Source organism: Notolepis coatsorum, assembly GCF_963971535.1.
Source record: "Notolepis coatsorum genome assembly, chromosome: 15".
In the NCBI taxonomy this organism is placed as follows: Eukaryota; Metazoa; Chordata; class Actinopteri; order Aulopiformes; family Paralepididae; genus Notolepis; species Notolepis coatsorum.
Window position 1 is genome coordinate 91,821,782 of NC_140179.1, and position 26,543 is coordinate 91,848,324.

General features: G+C 44.4%; 1 protein-coding gene across 1 annotated transcript; it reads left to right on the forward strand.

The window, feature by feature from the left end:
* Positions 1–332: 332 nt before the first annotated feature.
* On the forward strand, positions 333–25,865 carry wnt7ba (wingless-type MMTV integration site family, member 7Ba; the record flags this gene model as incomplete). The annotated part of the gene is made up of 4 exons (XM_084330852.1): positions 333–424; positions 3,122–3,352; positions 20,664–20,931; positions 25,386–25,865. Exons 1-4 carry the CDS (start codon positions 342–344, stop codon positions 25,863–25,865), a joined length of 1,062 nt encoding a protein of 353 aa, XP_084186978.1. The 5' UTR covers positions 333–341.
* Positions 25,866–26,543: the final 678 nt, after the last annotated feature.

Here is a 26,543-nt window from a genome sequence, read left to right on the forward strand (position 1 = left end):
CCCCCCCCCCCCCCCCCCCCCCCGCCCCCATCATCAGCCCAGGTGGCAGAGACCACGTTCACAGACATGAAGCCTCTTCTTATCTTCGCGCTCGAACCCAGCGCACGGACGAGAGGGGAGCTTGGAGCTGCTGCTGCTGCTGCTGCAACGCGCTGAGACTGACCGCTTATAATATATATCGCAAGAAAAGACACCACAGCTCTCCAAAGCGAAAGGACGGAAGAAACTTGCACCTCTCTGTCATTCACGGGAAACCCAAGGACTAAAAAAAAAAAGGGATATAACTGGTTTTTCTTTCCAAAATTCAAGCCAGCGGCGTCCGCTGTGTTCAATGTGCCACCATGCTCCTCGTCTCCTCCCGCAGTGCGCTGCTCTCCGTCTACTACCCCCACATCTTCCTCATCCTCACCAGCGGTAGCTACCTGTAGGTTGGCACAGCTATCTTTTAATCATCTAATTTTATTCGATGCAGAAATTATTTTATTGGTGGCATATGACACGTGCATTCAGTCGTGCCATAAGCGCGACCAATTTTGGCGAGGCGATGCCAAAGGCACCTGAAAATGTATAGAGTAAATTGGGATTTTTTTATATGATGGGACCAACGTTGGGACACATCATGCTCTCAACACGTGGTCGGGTTTTTTGTTGTTGTTGCGTTTTTATAGTCCAGTTTTTGAATAATGATCCTCATTAATTAAAACATTTTAAGAAGCAAACTATTGTGAAATAATTTAATCATTCTACAGCTACTTTTTCTTTTGGAGACTGCATGGGCTCGTTTTAGAAAGAAAATAAAAAGGTGTTGAAAACCGGTTGGAACCCGAATGATACAAATGTAACCTAACAATGTGGCAACATTTATCTATTGCAAGACAGAACTGTTTAATTTGCACTTATTCTATTACCGGTTTATTATGCCACACAATGCTCCAGTTTCTATTTGATACGAAATGTGTCATACATAAACCAGTTTAAATATCCGCTTGCGTCCATGAAATTAATATTTAGGCTGCAGTATTATTATTATTATTATTATTATTATTATTATTATTATTATTATTATTATTATTATTATTATTATTTACATATAATTGTTTTAATGTAGATTATGTGTTGTGCGTAATTGATGAGATAACCCGATGTGAGTATTTACGCACAGCGTGCCGCTCTGGCACAGGCGCGCCTCGCCGCTCAGGTGCGCACATGACAAGCAGCGTATGGCTGGCAAAGTGTATTATTATGTCCTCAGCAGCCTATAGACACAAACGAGGCAATGAGCTCCTTCTTATAACATTAAAATACCAATGGGTCTCTCTCGAAGAGCGCATAATTACTGCACCATACTGTGGCACAGATGTGGTGGTTCATGTTTTCTACTGAGGGAGGGAGCGAGACAGAGAGAGGAGTGGGGGCTGGACTGGATTTGTGGAAACTCAGTTTACTATTGTTTGCGTTCATGTTTTTATGTAAGTCAGTTAGGTTAGGTTAGTCTACTGGTGTGTCAAACATTTCAGGTGTGTACCATCTCACACAAGTGAGTAGATCGGATTAGACGTTTTAGAACTAAACATGCTCATGATTATGTCGGAATAATTTTAACGTATTGAAATTCTAGGTGCAGGCTAAGAGAAACCGTTACAAAAAGGATGTTAAAGGATCTTACTTGACTATTGTGTGGAGAGTCCCTCTCCCTCTCTCTCTCGCTCCCTCTCCCAGCTCCCTCTCTCTCTCTCTCTCTCTCTCTCTCTCTCTCTCTCTCTCTCTCTCTCTCTCTCTCTCTTTCTCGCTCCCTCTCCCAGCTCCCCCTCTCTCTCTCTCTCTCTCTCTCTCTCTCTCTGATGGGGACGCTGTGAGACTGTTTGATATCATATGTATGCAAACACTGATGTGTTTGTCTCTCTTTCCGACAGTACTGTACTCACTATATACATTCAGCTTCGAGAATCTACCCTAATTTGTCACAAACTAGGTGACACATTTCACTCCATCCAAAAAAGCACATGCACCGCGTGGTTGTTGTGGTGGTAGAAATTATTTGCATTTGGAAAAAGGACCATTCCAGTCTTTTTGACATGTGGGTTGATCTTGATCTTGATTCATAATTTTTTCATAATCTTTTACTGTTGCTGAAAAATGTGCTCATTATTTTCTGCTGATTCACTGCTGCCATAGCCTTCCAGTGTATCTGAAAATGTGTCTTAAACATAAACTGAAGAATGTCACCGCATTTGAGAAAAGTGGAAAGTAAATGCAGCTCAGATGTTAGCGTGGTATTCCAGACAGATGATGTGGTGACTTTCATGGCTTTATGTGGTGTTTATTTTACTTTATGTGGTGATTCGGCAGAAATTAGCTTCAAAACTGTTTCAGTGACAGTAAAACATTGTGAAAAAAGATGGGCGCTTTGATGTTTTAGGCAAGAATGACTTGAAACCCACATGTCAAAAGACTGGTCCGGTCCTTTAAATCATTTCTATGCAGTGAAACAGAAGGCTGTTGGAAGGTGTTAAATCAGATTTCTATTCAGAGAACTGAAAAATTCCATTGACTTCCACTAGCATTGAAAAATACCATTGACTTCCACTAGCATTGCCAACAAATGCAATTTATTTCCGATACCTCAACATCTGGCGCTTTTTTAGCTGCACTATAATGTGGATGGATTATCATTTTAACCTTTTAAAGGAACATGCCAACATTATGGGGAAATGCGCTTACTTGTCAGTCAGACAACAAGATACCAATTTCCTCTCTGCGCATTCAGTAGAAAGCTATCCGGCTACAAACTAGCCTAGCTTAGCATAAATTAATCGAAGCATACAGACCATAGCCTAGCTTAAAACTCCGGGAGAGCTATGGCTAGTGGTCCGTATCCGCTTACATTCATTTGTACTAATGAACATATACTGTAGCTTGCAGCCGGATAGCTTTCTACTGAACGCACAGAGAGGAAATTGGTATCTATCTTCTTGTCTGACTCTGGAGAAGACGGTAAGCGCATTTCCCATAATGTCGGCGTGTTCCTTTAACATACAGCACCACTCAATGTGTTGCTTCTCCACTGGAGACGGTCCAATGGTCCAATCTGTGCTCTGATCTCTGTCTCTGCGTGTCGTAGGGCTCTGTCCTCCGTGGTCGCTCTGGGTGCGAACATCATCTGCAACAAGATCCCGGGGCTGGCCCCCCGGCAGCGAGCCCTCTGCCAGAGTCGGCCCGACGCCATCATCATCATCGGCGAGGGTGCCCAGCTGGGCATCAACGAGTGCCAATATCAGTTCCGCTACGGCCGCTGGAACTGCTCGGCCCTGGGCGAGAGGACCGTCTTCGGACAAGAGCTGAGAGTAGGTCAGTGTCTCTGTTCCGCTGGGTTGGGCTGGGCTGGGCTGGGCTGGGCTGGGCTGGGCTGGGCTGGGCTGGGCTGGGCTGGGCTGGGCTGGGTTGGGCTGGGCTGGGCTGGGCTGGGCTGGGCTGGGCTGGGCTGGGCTGGGCTGGGCTGGGCTGGGCTGGGCTGGGCTGGGCTGGGCTGGGCTGGGCTGGGCTGGGCTGGGCTGGGTGTTGTCAGCAAAGAGTGATGAGATTGACTATGCTAGTTTCACACAAACCTGAAAAAGATTTTTTTGCTCATATCAAGAAATCATAGAAATCCATTGTTGTCCAAAAACAAGTCACAGAGCTGTACTGTTTGCTTTGGTCAGTATAATGCATCATTGAGATCAACATGGGCATTGTATTTTCCCCTGGAACTACCTTATGAAGTGACAGTGATTGCTTCGGAGGTAGTTCTGGTTCAGGCAGACTCAAAGCAATCGCTGTCACTTCACTTCCAGGGAAAAGTACAATGTCCGTGTTGATCACAATGATGAATTATACTGACCAAAGCAAACCACAGCTCTGTGACTCGTTTGAACAGTTTTTGTACAACAATGGAGTTCTATGACTTCCGTGAGCTATAACATGAGCTATAATCTGCTGATGCCTGGATAGACCATACTAGTATGTAGAAGAAATTGTTTTAGTCTTGTCGTAGGTTATGTTGACAACAAGAAAAAGATTTAATTACCTGAGAACAGCACTGCTGTACTGAGAGGTCTCGTAAAAATGGACGCTGTGTAGCTCCAGATTCTGGGCCCCATGAAAGAATGTATTTGTAGGCCCCCAGTGAATGCGAGCGCGCGTAAGCGCGCAAGCGAAATTCTTTTGGCCATTTTTTTATTGATGAAAACGCATAATATGGTTTTTACCTATACATTCGGATCAGCAGTTCAGCCTAGTAAAGGATGTCGCATTGCGTTCATCTTCAATGAATGGACCAATGCAATAGTCTACCAAAGCCCCCCCTCTCTCTCTATATATCTCACACACACACACACACACACACACACACACACACACACACACACACACACACACACACACACACACACACACACACACACACACACACACACACACACACACACACACACACACACACACACACTTCAGAAACAAACATAGTGTCAATGAGAGCATCAATAATACACCTGAGTGATGTCTAGTTAAAAAAAAAAAAATTTTATCATATAGTCTTGTATAGCCATGCCTCTCTCCACACTACGTTAGCGTTGTGCCAGCGCCGGAGAGAGGTCTGGCTGAACCCATTATCATTCCGCTATAGGGGGGGGGAAATGCTCTGGCTTGTTTGCATTTCTTTAAACCAATCACAATCATCCTGGGCAGCGCTAAGCCCAGGATGCAGCGGCAGTGCCCTTGCAAAAATAGTGTCACAGATAGTGGAAGGGGAGGAGAGTTCTGACTGAAATAGTCGGCCAATAGCATGCTTATACACCAACAGTCTCAGTCCTGTGATCCAGACTATTTATCGTATCACTTAACAGTTCCAAAAACCATATTTTATTTGAAGACGAGCATCTTTCGGAGGCTCTCGCAAGAGGGAAGATATAGGTGTCAAATGAAACTAGAGACATTGAGGAAACGGGCCATACATTAAGCTCCAAAGTGGCAACATTTTGACGAGGAAGAAATCGGTGAGCCCAATTACAATGGGGTCCCTTGACTTCTCTCACCTTAACCCTTTCACTGCCACATGACAGAAGGTTAACCCTTTACTATCACACCACCGACGGTCGCCGCACTACCAAAAGGGTTAACCTTCTGTCGTGTGGCAGTGAAAGGGTTAACCGGCTGTCGTGTGGCAGTGAAAGGGTTAACCCTCTGTGTATTGTCACAGTGAAAGGGTTAACCGTTTTGGTAGTGCGGCAGTGAAAGGGTTAAGATATTTGAATGTAATTGGGCGCCCTGGAAGGTTTTCAGCTACAACCATATTCAATGTATGCTAGTTTCATGCAGTTAAGGGTTGAAACCATGCATTTTTTTTCTTTTCTTTTTTACAAATATGTGATTTTCACTTGTTTTTTTTGTACTTGTACTTGTAATGTAAATACCCTGGTTTATATACTGAACCACAGAATCACCATAAAGTCACAATTTGGGTTTAAAAAAGTATGCAGCACAGAAACAAGCACGCATACACACCCCTGTGTCACTATGCTCTGGCCCCCGACATACATACATACATACATACATACATACATACATACATACATACATACATACATACATACATACATACATACATACATACATACATACATACATACATACATACATACATACATACATACTGTGACAGATCTCCTCCCCCCCCCCTCCCATGGATATGTGAAGGATGGGAGATACTTCTGCCACGGAAGGAGTAGAGTCAATTAGGTAGCTGATTAGTACTGATAGAACACACCTGCGCATTAGTCCACCCACATCTCACGTGCACACACCCAGTCCCACACACTACATAACCACTAGGTTAGAGAGAAGTGAGTTGAGCGGAGGTGAGGTTGGAGTTGTTGTATTAACTCATTATTCTTTTTGGAGTACCTTCTGGCTAAGGTAAGGTATATTCTATGTCTATTTTACTGAACCTGAAACATGTTTTTGTAACGATCACAGTGTCGTATTTTACCGGACCTAAAACTTGCTTTTGGTAACGATCACAGTTTTGAGTTAAAACGACCCCCCCCCCTCCCTTGATGATTTTGTGAAGACACATATGTACATGGAACATGGTATATACCTTTGATTTGGAAGTATTTGGGGTTTCAGGTAATCAACCAGAACAATTTGGGCATATTGCATATAATGTGTCATATCTCGCGATCTATGAACAAATATTGTGGATCAATGGGTTAGTTTGCTGGCCCCGTTTCTGTCTGGTATTTCCCAGACGGCATACCACGACACCACCCCGCTAGGGGATACGTCTTATGCGTTTCTGAAAAAAGAAATACTGAGACATTCGGGAATCACTTTTCTTACGCGTTCCCAGCGGTACCATGACTGAGAGCAACAACATGATTTGCTACGGCTGGCGAACAATTAATAATAATAATAATAATTCATTTATTTTGCGCTTTTCAAAGACCCAAAGTCGCTGACAATAGACAAAAAAAAAATAAACAAAGAAAACAAAGAAACATGGAACCACAGGGAAACGGAGGACAATAAGAATACACAGGAACATAAAAACCACGAGTAACGGTTAACAAATACGGCTACTAGCCGAGCCTCAGAACATTACACCTATCGAAAGGATGGCAATGGACAGATATTTACGTGCTCTTCCTGCCGACGCACGGAAAATTATCAGCCAAACTAAGCCCACATGCTTCGATGAGGTCGTAGAGGGGATGGAAGTATATCAAGCAGCAGACGCGCTTTACCAGAGGAGTAACAGCACAAGGTCCAGACCACCCAATCGGTGGAAGGAGACGGGTAAGCGATCCGAAGCACCCCGCTACGTACACCCCACACCCCTCTTCAGACCACCTCTAATGGATAATGACAGAAGGAGGTGTTTCAACTGCGGCAAAGAGGGCCATCTTTCACGGGACTGTCCCTATAGAAATTACGTGTCAACGCCCTCTGCAGCTGAACCACATGTGCCACGTCCATGTGCACTGGCAACCGCCTGTTGGGCAGAGGACACAAGCGTTTCCACGCTAACTCCAGTAAGAGCTAATAAGGTTGACACCACTGCATTATTAGACTCAGGGAGCTCAGTGACACTGGCGAAACCAGAGTTGGTGGACGGTCCCCTCCTGGGGAAAACTGTGGGAGGCACCTGTGTGCACGGGGAGACTAGACAGTACCCGACTGCCACCATCAAACTGACCTCCACCCGGGGAAAATGCACGACGACCGTGGGGGTAGTTCCGACCACTGTGGGAGACGCTGCCCCCCCTGGACAGTATCCCGGACCCGGATGTGCGGTCTGCACAAGGTGGACCCCCAGGCTTCAACCGACCCCCTACCAGAGGAAGACTCCAGCCCAGTCAGCGAGGACAATGACGAGGGAGAGCCCACCACCGCCCCAGCAGCGGACGATGGGCCACTGGTCAACAGCAGCAGGGAGGAGTCATCGCACCACAATGAGACCGAACCGGGCTGGGGTGATCTATTCCCTGGCAACCCTGATGCCGACACCCCTCCATTACCACCCCAACTGATGGGACGTTTCGGCACCGCCCAGCTGGAGGACGAGAACCTGGCCCCAGAACTACGCCAGGTAGCCGTGACAGATGGTAAGAAGATGGAGGGGGTGGGGTAATTAACATTTCCACATTTTTGCATAAAAAACACTCTGCTGTATCAGGTGGGGAAACCATTTCTGAATTGTTGTTGGTTCCCGACTCCATATAAATACGGTGTTACGCCTGGCCCACTCACACTTGCTAGGGGCACACCTAGGGGTCGGGAAAACCCTCAACCGAATTAAAGCCAGATTTTCCTGGCCGGGTTTAAAAAGAGCGGTGGAAGACTATTGTCGCTCTTGCCCCGAATGTCAGATGGTGGCTCCACGGCTCACAGTGCATAACCCCTTGATCTCCCTGCCTATCATTTCTGTCCCCTTCAGCAGGATTGGGATGGACCTCGTGGGGGCCCTTACCCCGCAGTGCCAGGGGCCATCAGTACATCCTGGTGATCATGGACTATGCCACCCGGTACCCCGAGGCCACCCCTCTCCGTACAATGGCCTCTAAAGGTATAGCCAGGGAGCTCATGCTGTTAATTACCCAGGTGGGGATACCGGATGAAATTCTGACAGACCAAGGTACACCATTCATGTAAAAAATAATTAAAGATTTGGCTGGGTTACTGAAAATAACCCAGCTATGCACGTCAGTCTACCATCCCCAGACGAATGGACTAGTCGAGCGGTTCAACGGTACCCTTAAAAGCATGCTCAAAAAGGTGATGGAAGCAGACGGGAGGAATTGGGACCAGCTCCTCCTGTATCTAATGTTTTCTATCAGAGAAGTTCCCCAGGCATCCACCGGTTTCTCCCCCTTCGAGTTATTGTACGGGAGAAGACTGAGAGGGATGTTAGACATATAGCCAAGGAGGCCTGGGAACACCAGCCGTCACCACATCAGAGTTTGGTGGATCACGTGGCCACCTTATGGCACCTTATGACCACATGGCAAAGGCACAGCAGGCCCGGGTCTATAACAGGGGCACACAACCCCGGGAGTTCAAGACCGGAGATAGAGTGTTAGTACTGGTCCCCACATCGGAGTGCAAATTTCTAGCTAAGTGGCACGGGCCCTATGAAGTAATGGAGAAGGTGGGTCCGGTGAACTACCGGGTGCGGCAGCCAGGGAGACGGCCACTGGTAAAAATATACCATATTAACCTGCTTAAGAAATGGGAAGCCAGGGAGGCTTTGTACTCTTTCACCCCACCACAGATACCAGGCCGGACCCAACCGCTGGAAGTGCCCATGGGAGACAACTCAGCGTGCCCCAGAAGAATGACCTCAGGGAGCTGGTGGAGTGTCATATGGACGTGTTCTCCACCGAACCGGGGAGAACCGAGGTAATCCACCACCACAACCCCACAATCATCGGGAAAAAGGTGAAACTACGTCCCTACCGCCTCCCGGAGGCCAGGAGAGAAGCATTAAGGAATGAAGTACAGGACAAGTTACAAGCCGAGTTATTGTCGAGTCAAATAGTGGGTGGTGGTGTAGCCCCATCGTGCTAGTCCCTAAACCAGACGGAACCCAGAGGTTTTGCAATGACTTCAGACAGCTAAACGCTATTTCCAAGTTCGACGCCTACCCTATGCCCAGAGTAGATTAACTGATTGAAAGGCTGGGGAAAGCCCGGTATATAACCACTTTAGACCTCACTAAAGGTTACTGGCATGTTCCCCTGGCACCAGAAGATAGGGAGAAGACAGCGTTTTCCACCCCAGATGGATTCTCCCTTTCGGTCTCCATGGTGCTCCAGCAACCTTTCAGAGGATGATGGACCAGATCCTCCGACCCCACCGAGAGTACGCAGCGGCCTACATAGATGATATCATTATCCACGGCGAGGAGTGGGGAACACATCTACGCCAGGTCACGGCGGTTCTACAGGCGTTGAGAGGGGCGGGGCTCACCGCTAACCCGAAGAAATGTCACCTGGGCCTACAGGACGCAGACTACTTGGGGTACACCATTGGGAGAGGGTGTATCAGACCCCAGGCAGGCAAGGTCGAGTCCATCCGGAGCTGGCCCCGCCCCCAGACCAAAAAGCAGGTATGAACCTTCATAGGCCTAGCCAGCTATTACAGACGTTTTGTTCCACACTTCTCTGCCCTCGCAGCGTTGCTGACCGACCTAACCCACAATAAACTACCAGACAAGGTCCTGTGGACCGATGAGATGGAGAAGGCCTTTCAACAGCTGAAGGACAAGCTGTGTTCGGAACCAGTGCTGGTGACCCCCGACTTCAGCCAACCTCTGTTGGTGCAGACAGATGCATCGGAGACTGGGGTGGGTGCCGTCCTATCACAACTAAAAGAAGGTGAGGAACACCCGGTGATTTTCACAAGTCGCAAGCTACTACCCCAGGAGAAGAATTACTCCACAATAGAGAAGGAGTGTTTAGCCATAAAATGGGCCCTAGAGGAATTGAAATATTATCTGTTGGGACGGCGCTTCACCCTAGTCACGGACCATGCACCCCTCGTGTGGCTTTCACGTAACAAGGACACCAACGCTAGGGTCACTCGCTGGTTCCTATCCTTACAGCCTTTCGTCTTCTCCGTCATTCACAGGTCGGGAGCAACACGCGGGAACGCGGATGCAATGTCCAGGAGAGAAGCGCTGGGAACGTGGTCCGCCCGAGAGGCTCGGAGCTAAAGGGGGGGATATGTGACATATCTCCTCCCCCCTCCCATGGACATGTGAAGGATGGGAGATACTTCTGCCACAGAAGGAGTAGAGTCAATTAGGTAGCTGATTAGTACTGATAGAACACACCTGCGCATCATTAGTCCACCCACATCTCACGTGCACACACCCAGTCCCACACACTACATAACCACTAGGTTAGAGAGAAGTGAGTTGAGCGGAGGTGAGGTTGGAGTTGTTGTATTTTAAGAGAGATTGTTATATTCGGAGTTGTGAAGGTGAGAGGTAGTAAGAGGAGAGGTAAAGGCGAGTAGGTGTTCTTTGTGTACTGGACCCTGGACTGGCTGAGATACCCCCATGTGTACTGACCCTGGACTGGACGACTACCCTGAATTGTGAACAATCACTTTTTCTGTCGGCAAGCCTGTTTTGTGTTTTTGACCCTTGGACTGAATCACGACCATTCTTTTGCTTTTCCACTCTGGATTCTGCCCTGAATTCAATAAATACTTGTATTGATTGATATTGCTCTTGTGTGGACATTCAAATTAGTTTGTATTTGAACCGTGGCAAGCCTGATCACCCCCAGGTTCGTCACAATACATACATACATACATACATACATACATACATACATACATACATACATACATACATACATACATACATACATACATACATACATACATACATACATGCATGCATGCATACATACATACATACATACATACATACATACATACATACATACATACATACATACATACATACATACATACATACATACATACATACATACATACATACATACATACATACATACATACATACATACATACAGACCCCTTCTCTCCTGAGAATAAAGTTGAGTATCCCAGGACTATTGTACCTTTAAAATGGTTTGAGACACAAAACTCCCTCTAGAGTGCATGTGCAACTTTGCGTGTATACCGACAAACAAAAACTAAAATCACTCTGCCTAACTTCATCAAACTGTACTGTGCTTTGGCCTAGTTAATTAAGCATAGCAAGCTAGACCAGCGTAGTTCAGGTTACAGATGAATGTGTCCTGGTCTAATCATACGGTGCCAGTCTGGGTCCAGAAAAATTCGTTTTTGCATCGGTCCATGGCTGCCAGCGACTGTGGTACTGTAACATGTCATGAGAACGCGAGTGCGGCTCGTTTCAGTGACCATGAACCATGTAGTAGCCACTAGCTGGGGTGACGAAAACTGCTACCGAATGCATTTCCACTCTTGTCCCCCACAAAGTGATAACCACGAGGAATACTTTGAGGAAACTTGAGGCGGTCCGTGATCCGCCGCGCGCCGCGCCGCCTCGGCACAGGGGTGTGAAGTGTGAATGGGACGATGCTCGCCCAGATGAACGCGAACATCGCCATACGGAGGCCGTCGGCGGCCCCTATCTCGCCGTGTCATCTCATTCCCCCTGAGAACCTGTATATCAAAACCGAAGTGATCTATATACACAGGACGGAACACATCTCTGGTTTAAGTCAACATTCCTCCCTTCCTCACAACAGCGTGTTCGCTCTTAATGTCGACCTCTTACATAAATTGTCTTTCAGTCCAAAATGTTTTGTTGCGGCCTCGCTGTGGGTTTGGAGCCGTACTTTAATCTGACGGCTCTGGTAACAATAACTTCTGCTGCACGATGGGGAGACAGACCTCTACTTCCTCAGGCGCCTAAGGAAGTTCCAAGTCAGTCAGAAGATCCTTAGGAACTTCTACTCATGTACAATAGAGAGCATCCTGACCGGCAACATCACCTCCTGGTTTGGGAATAGCACTGCACAAGACCGTAGCAGACTACAAAGAGTGACACGTTCAGCCGAACGCACAATTGGAGGGGGGCTTCCCACCCTCCAGAACATTTACAACAAGCGGTGCAGGGGGAAGGCTAAGAGAATTATTAAGGACTCGAGCCACCCGAACAACTGCCTCTTTGAACTGCTGCGGTCAGGCAAGCGATACCGGAGTCTTAAGGCGAGCACAGAAAGACTCAGAAGAAGCTTCTATCCCCAGGCCATCAGGCTGCTAAACGAACAATAAACACTATGCAACAACCATCAAATGCACACAGCACACACACCCACACGCACACACTCACTTAAACCACACAAACACACTTTATATTTATTGATAAAGGATTTGCACTACAACTCGTACACCCACTGTAAATTGTACCTAAATTGCACCTCATCCCATTTCTGCCTTGCACTATATAGTATTGTATTAGTACACTGCACACTTGCACAGTATTGTATATTATATGGTAACTCAGTTACGTCTATTCTGCATCGAACATTGTACATATGTCTATACTGAACACTGTGACCTCTTTTTTTTTTACTTCTAATTTACATGCTATACCATGTTATTTTATTTCATACTTATCTTGTCTTGCACAGTCTCTGGAGCGTAACAGTAAGAAGCATTTTGTATAAAAGTATTCTGTACTTCTGTATGACAACTATTAAAGAAACTTGAAACTTGAAACTTGACAGACAGGCCTGTCCTTTCCTCACTATCTGTCCTTGCCTTTCTTCAAAAGGAAGTCATTCTATTCATGGTGTGCAAAGAAGACTATTAGGGACACCGTGCACGCTCTCTGTCCTCTGTCTCCTCTCTGTGTACCTATAGGTTTGACCCGACGGGAACCTTCTCTCACACTCTAATATAATAATTATTATTATTTACATTTTTTACAAGTCGATTATTAATTTCAATATAGAATATTCGTTCAAGTACAATTAGTTACTGCACACTACATCACCCCTGAGTGGAACATGGAAAGCCAAACTTTCCCCCACTGTACCGAAAACCCCGTACCGAACCTTGACAGTGGTTTTTGTGTACCTTTACACCCCTACACTTAACCCTTTCCATGATCTCAAATGATTTTACATTTTAATGGTGACATACTGTAACATGTTCTAGCATTCCAATGTAGAATTCCACAAACATACATGGGTTACTTAAAAGGTTAGATATAAGCTCCGAAATATAAGGGAAATGCAATCTTATGACATCATTGAATTGCACTGCCTGAGATGGTTTAAAGAAGGCTTTATGGAGACACAGGAACATGACCATAAAAGCTTCTTTCAACCATCACAGTCAATGCAATCCAACGATGTCATTATACTCACTTTGAGCGCTCATGATTCAAAACTCATAATAAGGAAGAGGGAAAAAATTACAACCTAAAAGTACATTTCCGGTGTATCGTGTTCCATTCTGTGTACCGGCGATGTATTATGAACGTTATTGACAGCATAAGCTGAGAATTCTTTCATCGAGCCCAGTGATCTGATGTTAGAGCAGTCATATTGGGTCTTCTTTTTCATTTTCGGTGCCCTCTTTTGAAAGGGAAACCTCTGCATACAGTGATCCACCCCCCTGCCCCCACCCCCAGATCTACCCCCCTGCCCCCACCCCCGGCGTCATGTGATGGACCTGCCAGGGCTGTGAACTCATTAAGTATTGAGAAACAGCAGAGAGATCCATTCCAACCACTAATTGAAGTCAGCTACAGCAGCTGTATGGCAACAATGGAACCCAGCATGCGTTGCATTCGCCGTACAATCCAAATAAACACCAAGGGTACACGGGGGACAACAGCCTGGCCATCGCAGCAGAGGCCCCCGCCGCTGCCTCCGCAAACGCTCGCTACACAGCACATCTGAACTGTGTGGATTTAGCCCCGACGAGAGAGAGAGAGAGGACCTCAGGGTTTGTTAAGAGTTGTACCGCAGGCTCCGACAGTTAGTCAGAGTGAGTTTGTCAGGTTGGAAACATGCCATTAAAATCGCTGCTACCAGAGACGCCATGTATTAATACCCTGGGCCCGTTGAGAAGAATGGAGGCCCAGCGGCATTATCTTGATGGGAGGAGGAGGGAGATATCCTATTACACGGACCAATGCCATATAATTCATTTCCTGCCCGTGGCATAACTATAAAAAAAAATTGTTTGCTCCGAAGTTGAAACGGCAACACACACAAAGCTTTGCGTTGGGAACATCTCATTCAAAGCCTGGGCTTTGCTGATAATCTCAGCAAATCAATATGCAGCCGTATCACTTGCAATAATGATTTGGACTTCACGAGAGAGAGAGACAGGCCCATGGACACTTAGGCGGAATGAGAGGCCCCATCGATGGAAAACAGTGTCAGCCCGCAGGGATCTCTGCGTGCAGGCAAGGCTCCTCTAGTCAGCCAGTAGATGTCACTTGTGTTTTCTCACTTGGTTTACAGCCTCCTTACAAAAGGAGAGGTGCTTCACGTCTTTACCATCATCTCTCTCTCCCTACAGGCAGTGACTGACTAGTGATGTAGACACTGGAACTATAGGTCACAATGGGTTTGTTCTTTTGTTTTTGATAATGTTAAGCGGTTAGATTAGATTACCGTAATTCCTCTAATAGTAACCGGTATTCAATAAAAAACCGGGTCTCTATTAATGACCGGGTGCGCTGTTGAGCTAAGCAATTATAAGCCGGCCTCCTAATACAAGCCGGGTTTCATGTATATTAGAGGAATTACGGTATTTCCCTCAACGGATTTACCATAGGCAATATATTTTGTTATTGTTGTTATATGCTGGCCTGGCTGTGCAGTAAATACCATATAATGGTATGGTGTTAATGTTTACCAAGAGAGTAAGCCTACCTCAGAATTGTATAAAACGAAGTTATTATTATTATTATTATACCAGTATTGTGATTGCACTATTTTACTTTATTTTACTTTTTGACCACCTGTAATTGCACTGTTTACTACCGTATTTCATACAGTACTTGGTTTATACATGCCTCCTCCTAATACAAGCCTGGTATCCGCTACAGTTGAAACAAATACAAGCCGGGGTTACTATTAGAGGAATTACGGTAGATTAAAATGTATTGTCATTATACAGCACAAGTACGGTACAACGAAAATAAGTTTGGCATCCAACCAGAGTGCAAATGTAGCAGTAAAGTGCAACAGTAATATACAATCTACAGGTGGTTAAACTGGGTACAAAATATACAAATGAGTACTACTGAGTGTAGTGCTAATCAGATGTATGTACAGAGTTGTATTATATAAAATAGAGACAGTATGACTACTACTGGCCAGCAGCGTAACTAGTAAGAGTTAGTTATTTTATGTATTGTGTGGCCACTATTTACTGGGACAAGGGGCTTCTCTTTGTGCCTTCTCAACAACATTAATATAAATATCCCGAGCACGAATCCATACATTCTGTATACAGTACCTGCCCCTGAAGGGAGATTATATAAACCCAAATGCAAGCTTTTTGTAATATCAGTTTATTGATTTAATGTTTTCATTTGACTGGATAGCCTCTGTGGTTTTCAACACACAACATCAGTAGTGCAACACAGACCGTTTTCATGTTGCTGTTAGTAGATGTGTTTTAGTATGCAGCCCAACTTGTTTCAGGATTGGAAGGACTTCTACAGACAGTGCAGTCAGAAGGGTGGCTTTATTGAACTCATGTAGGAGACGTGACATAGGAATGGTCATCACTTAACAACTACTGGCAAGATTCCCTTGAGCAAGGCAGTTCTCCCCATGCGGGCTGTTCACTGGGCAACAGTACATGTCTGTGGTTGTACTGGACAGCTCCCAGGTGTGAGTGCATGTATGTACGTGTATGTGTGTGTGTGTGTGTGTGTGTGTGTGTGTGTGTGTGTGTGTGTGTGTGTGTGTGTGTGTGTGTGTGTGTGTGTGTGTGTGTGTGTGTGTGTGTGTGTGTGTGTGTGTGTGTGTGTGTGTGTGTGTGTGTGTGCGTGCGTGCGTGCGTGCGTGCGTGTGTGTGTGTGTGTGTATATGTGTGTATATATCTATCTATGTATGTATATGTATGTATGTGTACAGTATGTGCATGTGTGTATGTATGTATGTATGTATGTATGTATGTATGTATGTATGTATGTATGTATGTATGTATGTATGTATGTATGTATGTATGTATGTATGTATGTATGTATGTATGTATGTATGTATGTATGTATGTATGTATATATGTATGTATGTATGTATGTATGTATGTATGTATGTATGTATGTATGCAGGGCTTGACGTTGACACCTGCCCACCTGCCCAGGGCTAGTGAAAATGCTGAGTGGCTAGTGACTTTGGAAAACCACTAGCCACAGTGGCTAGTGAGCCAAAAAGTTAACGTCAAGCCCTGCATAGGTGTGTCAATGATAATGTTCACGGCATTTGGAGCAATAATATAATTGCTAGGTTCAACACAGCCAAGGCATAGGTGTGTCAATGATAATGTTCACAGCGTTTGGAGCAACAATGTAATTGCTAGGTTCAACACAACTCTTCCACATCTACACCCTCCATCTTGTCCCAGTCAGCCGTTGCCCCAACTGGAGCTCCTTTTGCGGCTGAGTCACTGGTCGCAGGCAGTAGTAAACAATGGAGTCAACAGTCAGAAGCACAGTTGTACAGTTGGCGTGTAGCAGTATGATTACAATGATACTGTCCCCAGCAGGGGTTAGTGAAGAAGAAATGACCTATATTTATTACTTTTTGGGTGGGGGCGCGAGTGCGGGGATTTTTGGCTAGTGAAAATGCTGAGTGGCTATTGACTTTGGAAAACCACTAGCCACAGTGGCTAGTGAGCCAAAAAGTTAACGTCAAGCCCTGACTATGACCGTATTGATTTTTGGGTGTATGCACATGAATTCTTGAAGAGTTGACTTATAAGATGAAAAACAAAACATTTTGAACTTCTGTAATCCTGATTCAAAACACTGATCCATATTTAGCATATTACAAATGCCACCTACAGTAGTGTTGTCAAAAATATCGATTTTTTTATACATATCGATTCTGAATATTTAAAAGTTTCAATACTAATTTCCCGCAATATCGATACTTTCTGCACTATCGATTTCCAAAAAAAAATGTTTAAGAGTCACCTTTTATTTTACAAAAAATGATGTTTGGTGAAAGTTAGATTTGCACTTTATTAATCCCAATAGGGAAATTCATTCTTGTTTGATGATCAAGAGGCACCTTTTATTTGTTTTAAGTGAAGTTTGGTGAAAAAGCTAGTTATTGCACTATTAATCCCAATAGGGACATTCATCTTTGTTTGATCAAGAGTAACCTTTTATATATATATTATATATATATTTTTTTAAGTGAAGATTGGTGAAAGTTAGGTTTGCACTTCAATCCCAATAGGGAAATTCATCTTGGTTTGATATTTCTTTTGTGTCAAATAAAAACAAAGGTTATTTGAATGATTTCTAGTTTTCAAGAGAAAAAAAATCGTAAATCGGATAAAAAATATTGTTCTATTATAGTCAGAAAACATTATTATCTGGGTTTATATATTATGATTGAACAACCTCATTTTCATCTTAAAAATAAGGGTCATGATGTGTCTCGGGGGCCATAAAATCAAATTACAATGGGATTATATGGTTATGAATGCATATAATGTTAGTTAGGATGTAGTATTAACTATATCGAGTGATACTCCTTTCTTTTTAGTGGTCAGGACTGAAAACATTGACCCGCTAACAACGGGCAGTGGTGCCAATTCCTAACACAACATGAGGGTTTAAAGAAATTTACATTTTAAGATTAAAATCTTTTCCCTGTGGTATCGAAAATGGTATCGAATATCGATACTTTTCAAGGTATCGTATCGAAGTTAGAAATTCCAGTATCGTGACAACACTAACCTACAGTCTATTCTTGTATCAAGAGCTCACACTCTTTTAAGCGGTGGGGTGACCTGCTTGTTTACATTGAAATTACAGACTGCACCTTTACTTACAACATTTCTTTGATGAGATGGAATTAGGAGGACATGAAAGAAACACTGATTTATGTATTAAGTTGAAGGGAATCAATGAGTTTGAAGCTAGAAAGCTATGATGTGTTTTTGTTTACAAATAAGTTTACTATTTGCCTAGTATCCTGAGTCTAGGCAAAAATATTTAGTTTTGATTCATGATGGCATAAACTAGAATAATTCTTACAACTTACATATAGTACATATCAGCATGCATAGTACAGTGCATATGTAGCCGGTCCAACGCTGAACCTGCCACTACTTCGACCATGCCTTGAGTGGGAGTCGAACCCCGGGCGTCCGCACCGGGGCCAGCATCGCAAACCGCTGCGCCAAGAAAGGAATTCCCTACTGAGCGCTCAGTTTTGGATGCCTCTGGGGAGTGAGTTTTACTTCTATGTGCCGTAGTCACACTATCGCGGCACATATCCGTTACACATATCAGCATGTATAGTATATATCAACATGTATAGTATATATCAACATGTATAGTATATATCAACATTACATCATGTAATTTGATTTGTGATTTGAAATCTTTATTTCGAACATGTAAATAAAACAATAAAACAAAAACGAATCATTAATCTCTAGCAATAAAAAAAAGAAGAAGAACATAACTCACGTATACATTTTGTATCAGTTTAACTAACTTTTGTATTACACATATTTCAATTATGAAACTACATGTACTGTAACTACATACTTTACCACTACCCAACACATCTGTACAACGTTGAATTATAACCAAACCTACAGTGATTCACAGTATCCCTTTCAGTGTTTTCTTTCTCCATACACATTATAGATTTACCACAGAAATACTGTAATGATACACTATAGTATTTCAGTAGTGTAATATTGTAAAAATGTATGGTGAATCAGTCAAATATTCCTGTGGTTTTACCATAGACATGCATGTATGGTTATTATTTCTATAGTGATTCACTATAGTCCTCTCACGGCTCAAGTACACTCGTCTCTCCACGATCCCCTGCATCTATAGGAAAATGAATGGACTATTAATAGATCGCTCCTAGCTTCGTCTGTGGTTCATGCAGGCTGTGGTCCAGTGAACAAGGCCTACATACATAAAATCCTTTGGTGAAACCACGTAAGGACAAAATTGCTGGTACACAGGAAAGGAAAACAATTCATTCATGCAAAAACGCACGAGAGGTCTAAAGTAGGGATGCGCCGATCCGACTTTTTCAATACCGATACCTGGGCTTTGGGTATTGGCCGATACCCATTGTTCAATTAATAAACTGTATGCCTCACTGTGTGGAAGAGACTGGGATCATTCTTTTGTGCAAGGCAACATCAGGCTTGACTTAAAACATTACTTTCCTAACTTAGTGAAACAAAATGTAACAAATTAACACATATAAATGTACTGAAGTGTTATTTATTATTGTATTCATTAGTATATTATAAAAAAGATTTAAAAATGAAAAAATAATCCGATATATATATATTTTTTCTCCGATACCCGATCCAGCTATTTTAGTCATATCGGGGCCGATATCCTATGTCAATATCAGATCGGTGCATCCCTAGTCTATAGCAGTGTAACTATAGTAACCACAGACCACTAAGCTTTACTGTAGTTCACGTTCTACTCATCACCTTCAAAGCCCTCAACAACCTGGCCCCCTCCTACCTCTCTGACCTCCTTCTCCACCACACGTCTACCCGCTGCCTCAGGTCCGCAGATGCTAACCTCCTCCAACCCATCAGGACTAAGCTCCGGACCTGGGGGGGGGGGCGACAGGGCCTTCGCTGCAGCTGCCCCCACCCTCTGGAACGCCCTGCCCAACCACATCCGTCATGCAGACACCCTCTCATCATTTAAAAAAAGCCATAAAAACCCACCTTTTTACCCTTGCCTTTAAGCCTTGAACTCCTTCCTCTCTCACTTTTTATATTTTTTTTGATCCACTTTTTCTCCCATTTTTTCTATATTTTCTCCCATCCCAATTTCGTATCATCCAATTCAACCCTCCCCTGTCACGGACACTGTTTCTTGCCTCCCACAAGCCGGCTGCAATGTGGACTAAGTCATACATAGCACAAGTCCCCTCCGGTACTTGAGGTAACAGCAGTCGCATCTTTTCACCTGCGCAGCTCGATCTGTCAGTGGCGAGGAGTAACGCGTGGGAGGCTCACGCTGCCCCCGACACTTCCTGATTCTACTGCGCAGGCGCACCAACTGACCTGTAGGAGTCGCTGTCCACAACGCCCGATCCCCGCCCATCAGTTTCCCACCCCCTAATACGGCCAATGTGTAATAGTACGGACGACCAGCTAAACTGAAAGCAAATGTGGAGCGCTGGGCTCGAACTGACGAGCCCAGCGTCTCCAGCATTTCGTGGCGAGCGCCTTGCCCACTACGCCACGTAGCCGCCCTCTCTCTCACCTTTTATATAATAATTTTTTTATTTAAATCTATAAAACTGTATTGTTTACTTTGCTCTGTAAAGTGTCTTTGAGCATTCAGAAAAGCGCTATACAAAATTGATGTATTATTATTATTATTATTATTATCCGTCTTGTCCTCTAGGCAGCAAAGAGGCGGCGTTCACCTACGCCATCACCGCGGCCGGAGTGGCCCACGCGGTGACGTCGGCCTGCAGCCAGGGGAACCTGACCCAGTGCGGCTGCGACCGGGAGAAGCAGGGCTACCACGACCAGGAGGAGGGCTGGAAGTGGGGCGGCTGCTCTGCCGACGTCAAGTACGGCGTGGACTTCTCCCGGCGCTTCGTGGACGCCCGCGAGATCAAGAAGAGCGCCCGGCGGCTGATGAACCTGCACAACAATGAGGCGGGACGAAAGGTACGTTTTTTATTTATTTTTTACTAAAACTGTATTGTTTATTTTGCTCTGTAAAGTGTCTTTGAGCATTCGGAAAAGCGCTATACAAAATTGATGTATTATTATTAGGGATGTTCGATATTGGCTTTTTTACCGATATCCGATATACCGATATTGTCCAACTCTTAATTTCCGATACCGATATCAACCGATACCGATATATGCAGGGTTTCCCCTGAGATCAGAAGTAGATAAAGGTAGTATAGTGCTAATTGTGATTAGCATACCTAACGTCAATGAATGTTTTCTACTCAGAAATTAGACTACATGCTGTCTTGTACTAAGGCTTTCACAAATCGTGCAACGTAAGGAGGGTAAAATCGAGGAGATGTCACCAAAGACACTCGTCACTCGTCATATTGTGTCAAACATTGAAGTATGGCACATTTCCATAAATGTTGTCCCCCAACCAGAGACGGGGAGGAAACAAGACATGAACCGCCCTAGTAGCTACTTCCGTCACCAGCTCTGGGAAGACAAGCAGGCCTGGGACTATTGACTATTGAAATTGACATTCCTGATGTTTAACCCTTTCACTACCACACTACAGAAGGTTAATCCTTCTGTAGTGTGATAGTAAAGGGTTAACCGTCTGTAGTGTGATAGTAAAGGGTTAACCTTCTGTAGTGTGGTAGTGAAAGGGTTAATCATTTGTCGTGTGGCAGTGAAAGGGTTAACCCTTTGTCGTGTGGCAGTGAAAGGGTTAACCTTCTGTGTATTGTCGCCGTGAAAGGGTTAACCATTTGGTAGTGAAAGGGTTAAGCAGTTGATTACTATTGCACGTCAGTTTCTCTAATGACGTGAATTGCGTGCGTTGAGTTCTCAGTAAGGACATTGCTTCTTATTAATTTTCCAGCTGAGTACCCTCTTCCTATAGGCTCTTTGCCCCTCCAATGCGCCACACCCCCATCTCCCATTGGATGGCTGACTGGTGACTTAGCCTACATGTATTAGCCTTGATATAATGTGGAAAATAATTCATAAAATCCAACAAGTCAGCTGATGTATTGAGGAGCAAACATTAAAGGGATAGTTCAGATTTTTAGAACCCGAGCCCTATTTCTTACTTGCCAATGATGTTGTTGATCGGTGGAGTCCTTTCTCAGCACAATCCATGCTGTTCCTCATACTAGCTCCTGCTAGTTAGCCACCAATGCAAAGTCAATGGGGTCAAGCTCTTGTCTCTACAAGCTGACTGAGGCTCACTGAAATGTATTCCATAGTGTACACAAAGTAGATTTCAGTGAGCTTCAGTCAGCTTGTACAGACAGGAGCTTGACCCAACTGACTTTGCATTGGTTTGTGTCTAACTATCCGGAGCTAGTATGAGGAACAGCATGGATTCAGCTGAGAAAGGACTCTACCAATCAACATCATCATTGGTAAGTAGGAAATAGGGCTGGGGTTTCAAAAATCTGAACTATCCCTTTAAATTATGTTAGCAATGCTAATTATGATTAGTGCTAGCTCCTACTCATTCAGCTTGCTAATGTTATCTAACTACCGGTAGCTACACTAGCTTGATATAGCTGGGACACTAGCAGACTTCTCATATGAACTTTGCCATGGTGGTTAGCCTATCTGTGTTGTTCGATTTTGAATCACCTGTTACCAGGCGGAGAAAGTGTGAAATGCGGTCGACTGGATCAACAACCTTGACTTGAGCATGTATATATATAGCACATTGGAAACCGATTGGATTGTCTAACACAGGGGTTCTCAAACTTTTTCATACCGTGATTTTATTTAGGCATTTTTTTGGGGATCGTGTCATTTCAATGTGGAATTAAGGAATATCAAAATAAAAGCACACATTGTTGAACTTGATCATGCATATTTATTAGAACATTTTTATTACAGCACTATGTTATCAATACACGTTTATAAAACGAGACATATTTAGCCAAAATATGTTGCCAAAAAATATATATATATTTTACTTTCCAGGAAATCGTTTGTATGAGTTAGGTGTGTAGAATGAATACGTTGGTTAACTGCTCATGCGAAAATGAATTATAGCACAACTACAGGTTTAGTATTCCTGTACAATAGAAAAACTATTGTGGCGGATCACTATAAATAGTATGGTAAAACATATACCTATAGTATTTCTATGACGAGTGTCTTTAGTGTGTATGAAAGGAAAAACACTATATAAGTTTAAAAAAAATAAAAATAAACATAAATTTCTGTAATATTCCACTATAAGGAATATTGCTATGAATGTAAAAATCAACACAGGAATATATAATATAGGTTTAAGAGTTACTTTTCATATGGCTGGGCAAGCATGGAACATCCAGGACCATCAACTCTCTGACTTTTAACTTTTGCACCAAAGAATAACTCTAACCCTGATCACTGCATCAAGAATGATGGCCTTCATAAATCCACATAGACCGCACCAGCTGTATTATAATGGAAGGCTGATAGGAGAGAGATAATTGTTAGAGGCTACTGTGTTGAAGTTGATGCTTTCAGTCTAATGTTTGCTCGCGCATCTGTGTGTGTGTGTGTGCGCGCGCGTGTGTGTGTGATTGTGTGTGTGTGAGTGAGTGAGACAGGAATGCAAAGGCTTGGCAGATACAGCTGCCAAATGGAGTTGTGCCATAGCCCTACTGTCCGTTCATTGAATTACCAAGCATTAAGTCAGGATACGGGATATTATTGCAAGTCTCTCTCTCTTCCTCTCTCAGTGGCAGCACCAAAAACCAAGCTTCTGCACCACTGCACACACTGAAACAACCAAAATCGGGAGCCAATTTCCCCCAAAACCTGGTGGCAGCGGCGCGGTAGGAAGAGCTGATGTGATAATGCCGGTGCTCTGTGTCTCGGACCGAATGACACCGCGTTGTGATTCTTTTTGTGCTCGGCTGTAGTCATTCGAGGCCGATATATACGATGACAACGATAAAGCGTTTACGGAGAGATTTCTTTTCTTTCTTCTTCTCAAATACCAGAGTCGGTTAGGGGGGGAAAAGACAGCTGAGACATGTGCAGCTAACTGTCACATGACAATTTGGACAGCTGAATAATATCTGCGAGGCATCGACATATAAATCCAGTTGGAACCTCAGGGTAATGTTATGGTCACACAAACACTCCGCTCATTTTTCCTGTCCATTATGTGGTCTGAGAGAAAAGGTAAAGTTAATTAGAGACTGTGGACTGTAGCTATAAGTTATTCTCCCTGGGTTTCTGACACGAAGTTGGCATATCTGGCTCCCATTTGTGGGGGGGAGTGGAAATATGGAGTGAAACATTTGGAAATTAGTCCATATTGCAGGCGATTTCTTTTTGTAATACTGGTAGTTTGTGGGAAAGATACTAAAATGTGTGAATATGATACTTTGAGCTATATACTTTATATATATATATATATAACTAATATGCATATGCATTCACAAAATGAAATTGCAATGAGATTAAAAAAGCTGTTGACCCCTTTGTGCAGGATATTTCTTACAAACGTTGAATGTATGGGGCTTTGTACTGTAGCAATAATTTGTTGGATACATATCACGATTTATGGGGTCACAATTCAACAGCCTATGTTGAGATATTAAAACACTGCAACATATTAAAACACTGCGACACAAATCCACCCAGTACACAGTCAAAGGGTGGGCATACTGTAACTTCACTTCACTGAACGGAGATTAGCACTTTTATTTTACAGGAAACAAAAATACTTGGGGGGGGGGGGGGGGGGGGGGGATCCTTAATTTTTTTTGAGAATAAACTAAAGTCTTTCATTAAAGGCCAGGAGAAGGTATCATGAAAAACATCACATATCGATATAACTGAGGATATCATGCCGTATGGATGTTTCCTCACATCTAGGATTGGGTACCGTTGACATGTGAACCGATACCGGTACCAGTACCAGTACAAGTTCCTGGAATTCAGTATCGGTACCCAACGGTACTTTTTTTTTCTGTACTCAACTCTCTCTGTAATAAGAATACATTTTATTTCAGTTGTAAAAAAATAAGTCCAAACTTCTCAATTTCAACATTGTTATTTATTTAGAACATTCTGTTATTTATTACAGACCACACAAAATAAATTGCATGATCATGTATTATGTTTTTAAATGTTTAAATATCAACATAATCCGGCCATCCTCTGTCTTTCCAAAGACCCAAGAGACGGGACAGTACTAATAATATACATTTGTGGAAAAGGCTCGCTCTTTGTCTAGTAACATTACACTCTTATACCAAACATGTAAAGGTACCGACATTTGGTAGCGATCGATCTCGCGTGACCCGGCAGTCGGTAGTACCCATGTAATTCGGCCGGTACCCTTAAAAGTACCAAGTTCGGTACCCAACCTTACTCACACATCGCACCGTTAGATAGATACAGTAACCCTCTCCCTCCCCCCCCCCCCCCCCCCCCCGTGTGCTCAGATCCTGGAGGAGCGCATGAAGCTGGAGTGCAAGTGCCACGGCGTCTCGGGCTCCTGCACCACCAAGACCTGCTGGACCACGCTGCCCAAGTTCCGCGAGATCGGCTACCTGCTGAAGGAGCGCTACGGCGGGGCGGTGCAGGTGGAGCCGGTGCGGGCGTCGCGGCTCCGCCAGCCGTCCTTCCTGCGTCTGAAAGAGGCCCGGGGCTACCAGAAACCCACGGACAGGGACCTGGTGTACCTGGAGCGCTCGCCCAACTACTGCGAGGAGGACACGGCCACGGGGAGCACGGGGACGCGCGGCAGGCTCTGCAACGGCACCTCGCCCCACACGGACGGCTGCAACCTCATGTGCTGCGGCCGGGGCCACAACACGCACCAGTACACGCGCATCTGGCAGTGCAACTGCAAGTTCCAGTGGTGCTGCTTCGTCAAGTGCAACACCTGCAGCGAGAAGTCGGAGGTGTTCACCTGCAAGTAGAGAGGAGGAGGAGGAGGAGGAGGAGGAGGAGGAGGGGGGGGGGGAGCGGGGGAAGACTGGGGGGGAGGGGGGGGCGGGGTATCCGCACACCGGATTATAGCTCCCTTTATTCTTAAATGTAAGAGACGTTTTGACCTCATCAGACGGTTGGATTGCTTCGCGACGGCTTCATTAGTCGACGCGTTGCTCGGAGTAACAGTCAGGGGAGCTATAGTCCGGCGTGCAGAAGTCCTTCTCCTCTGCTGCTCCTGAAGATGTTGTATTGAGCACCCGGCCCGGCACACAGCTGCTCCTCTTGTGGACTGGAGAGAAGGGACAAGGGAGCGAGGCGAGGCCAATGTGAGAGGGTTAGGAGCAAGTGGATTTGAAGAGAAGGACTCGGAAATTATTGATTCTTCATCATTTTGCACATTTTGAGATCCTATTTGGAGTTCTTTTTGAAAAAAAAAGAAAAAGAAACTCTTTTGGGGGGGGGGGGGGGGGGGGGGTGGGAAGAACATTTGAAAAATAGGCAAAGAATGTTTCCTTGTGCGCTGACTGGAGGTATGACATGTGTTACAAGGTATGCATGAAGTGCAAGGATTGGTGTTTTTTTTTCGTCTCCAACATAGCAGATTTTTTTCGGAAGAAAAACAACTTGCCTAAAAACAACCTACTGAGACGTAGGTTTCGGTCTCA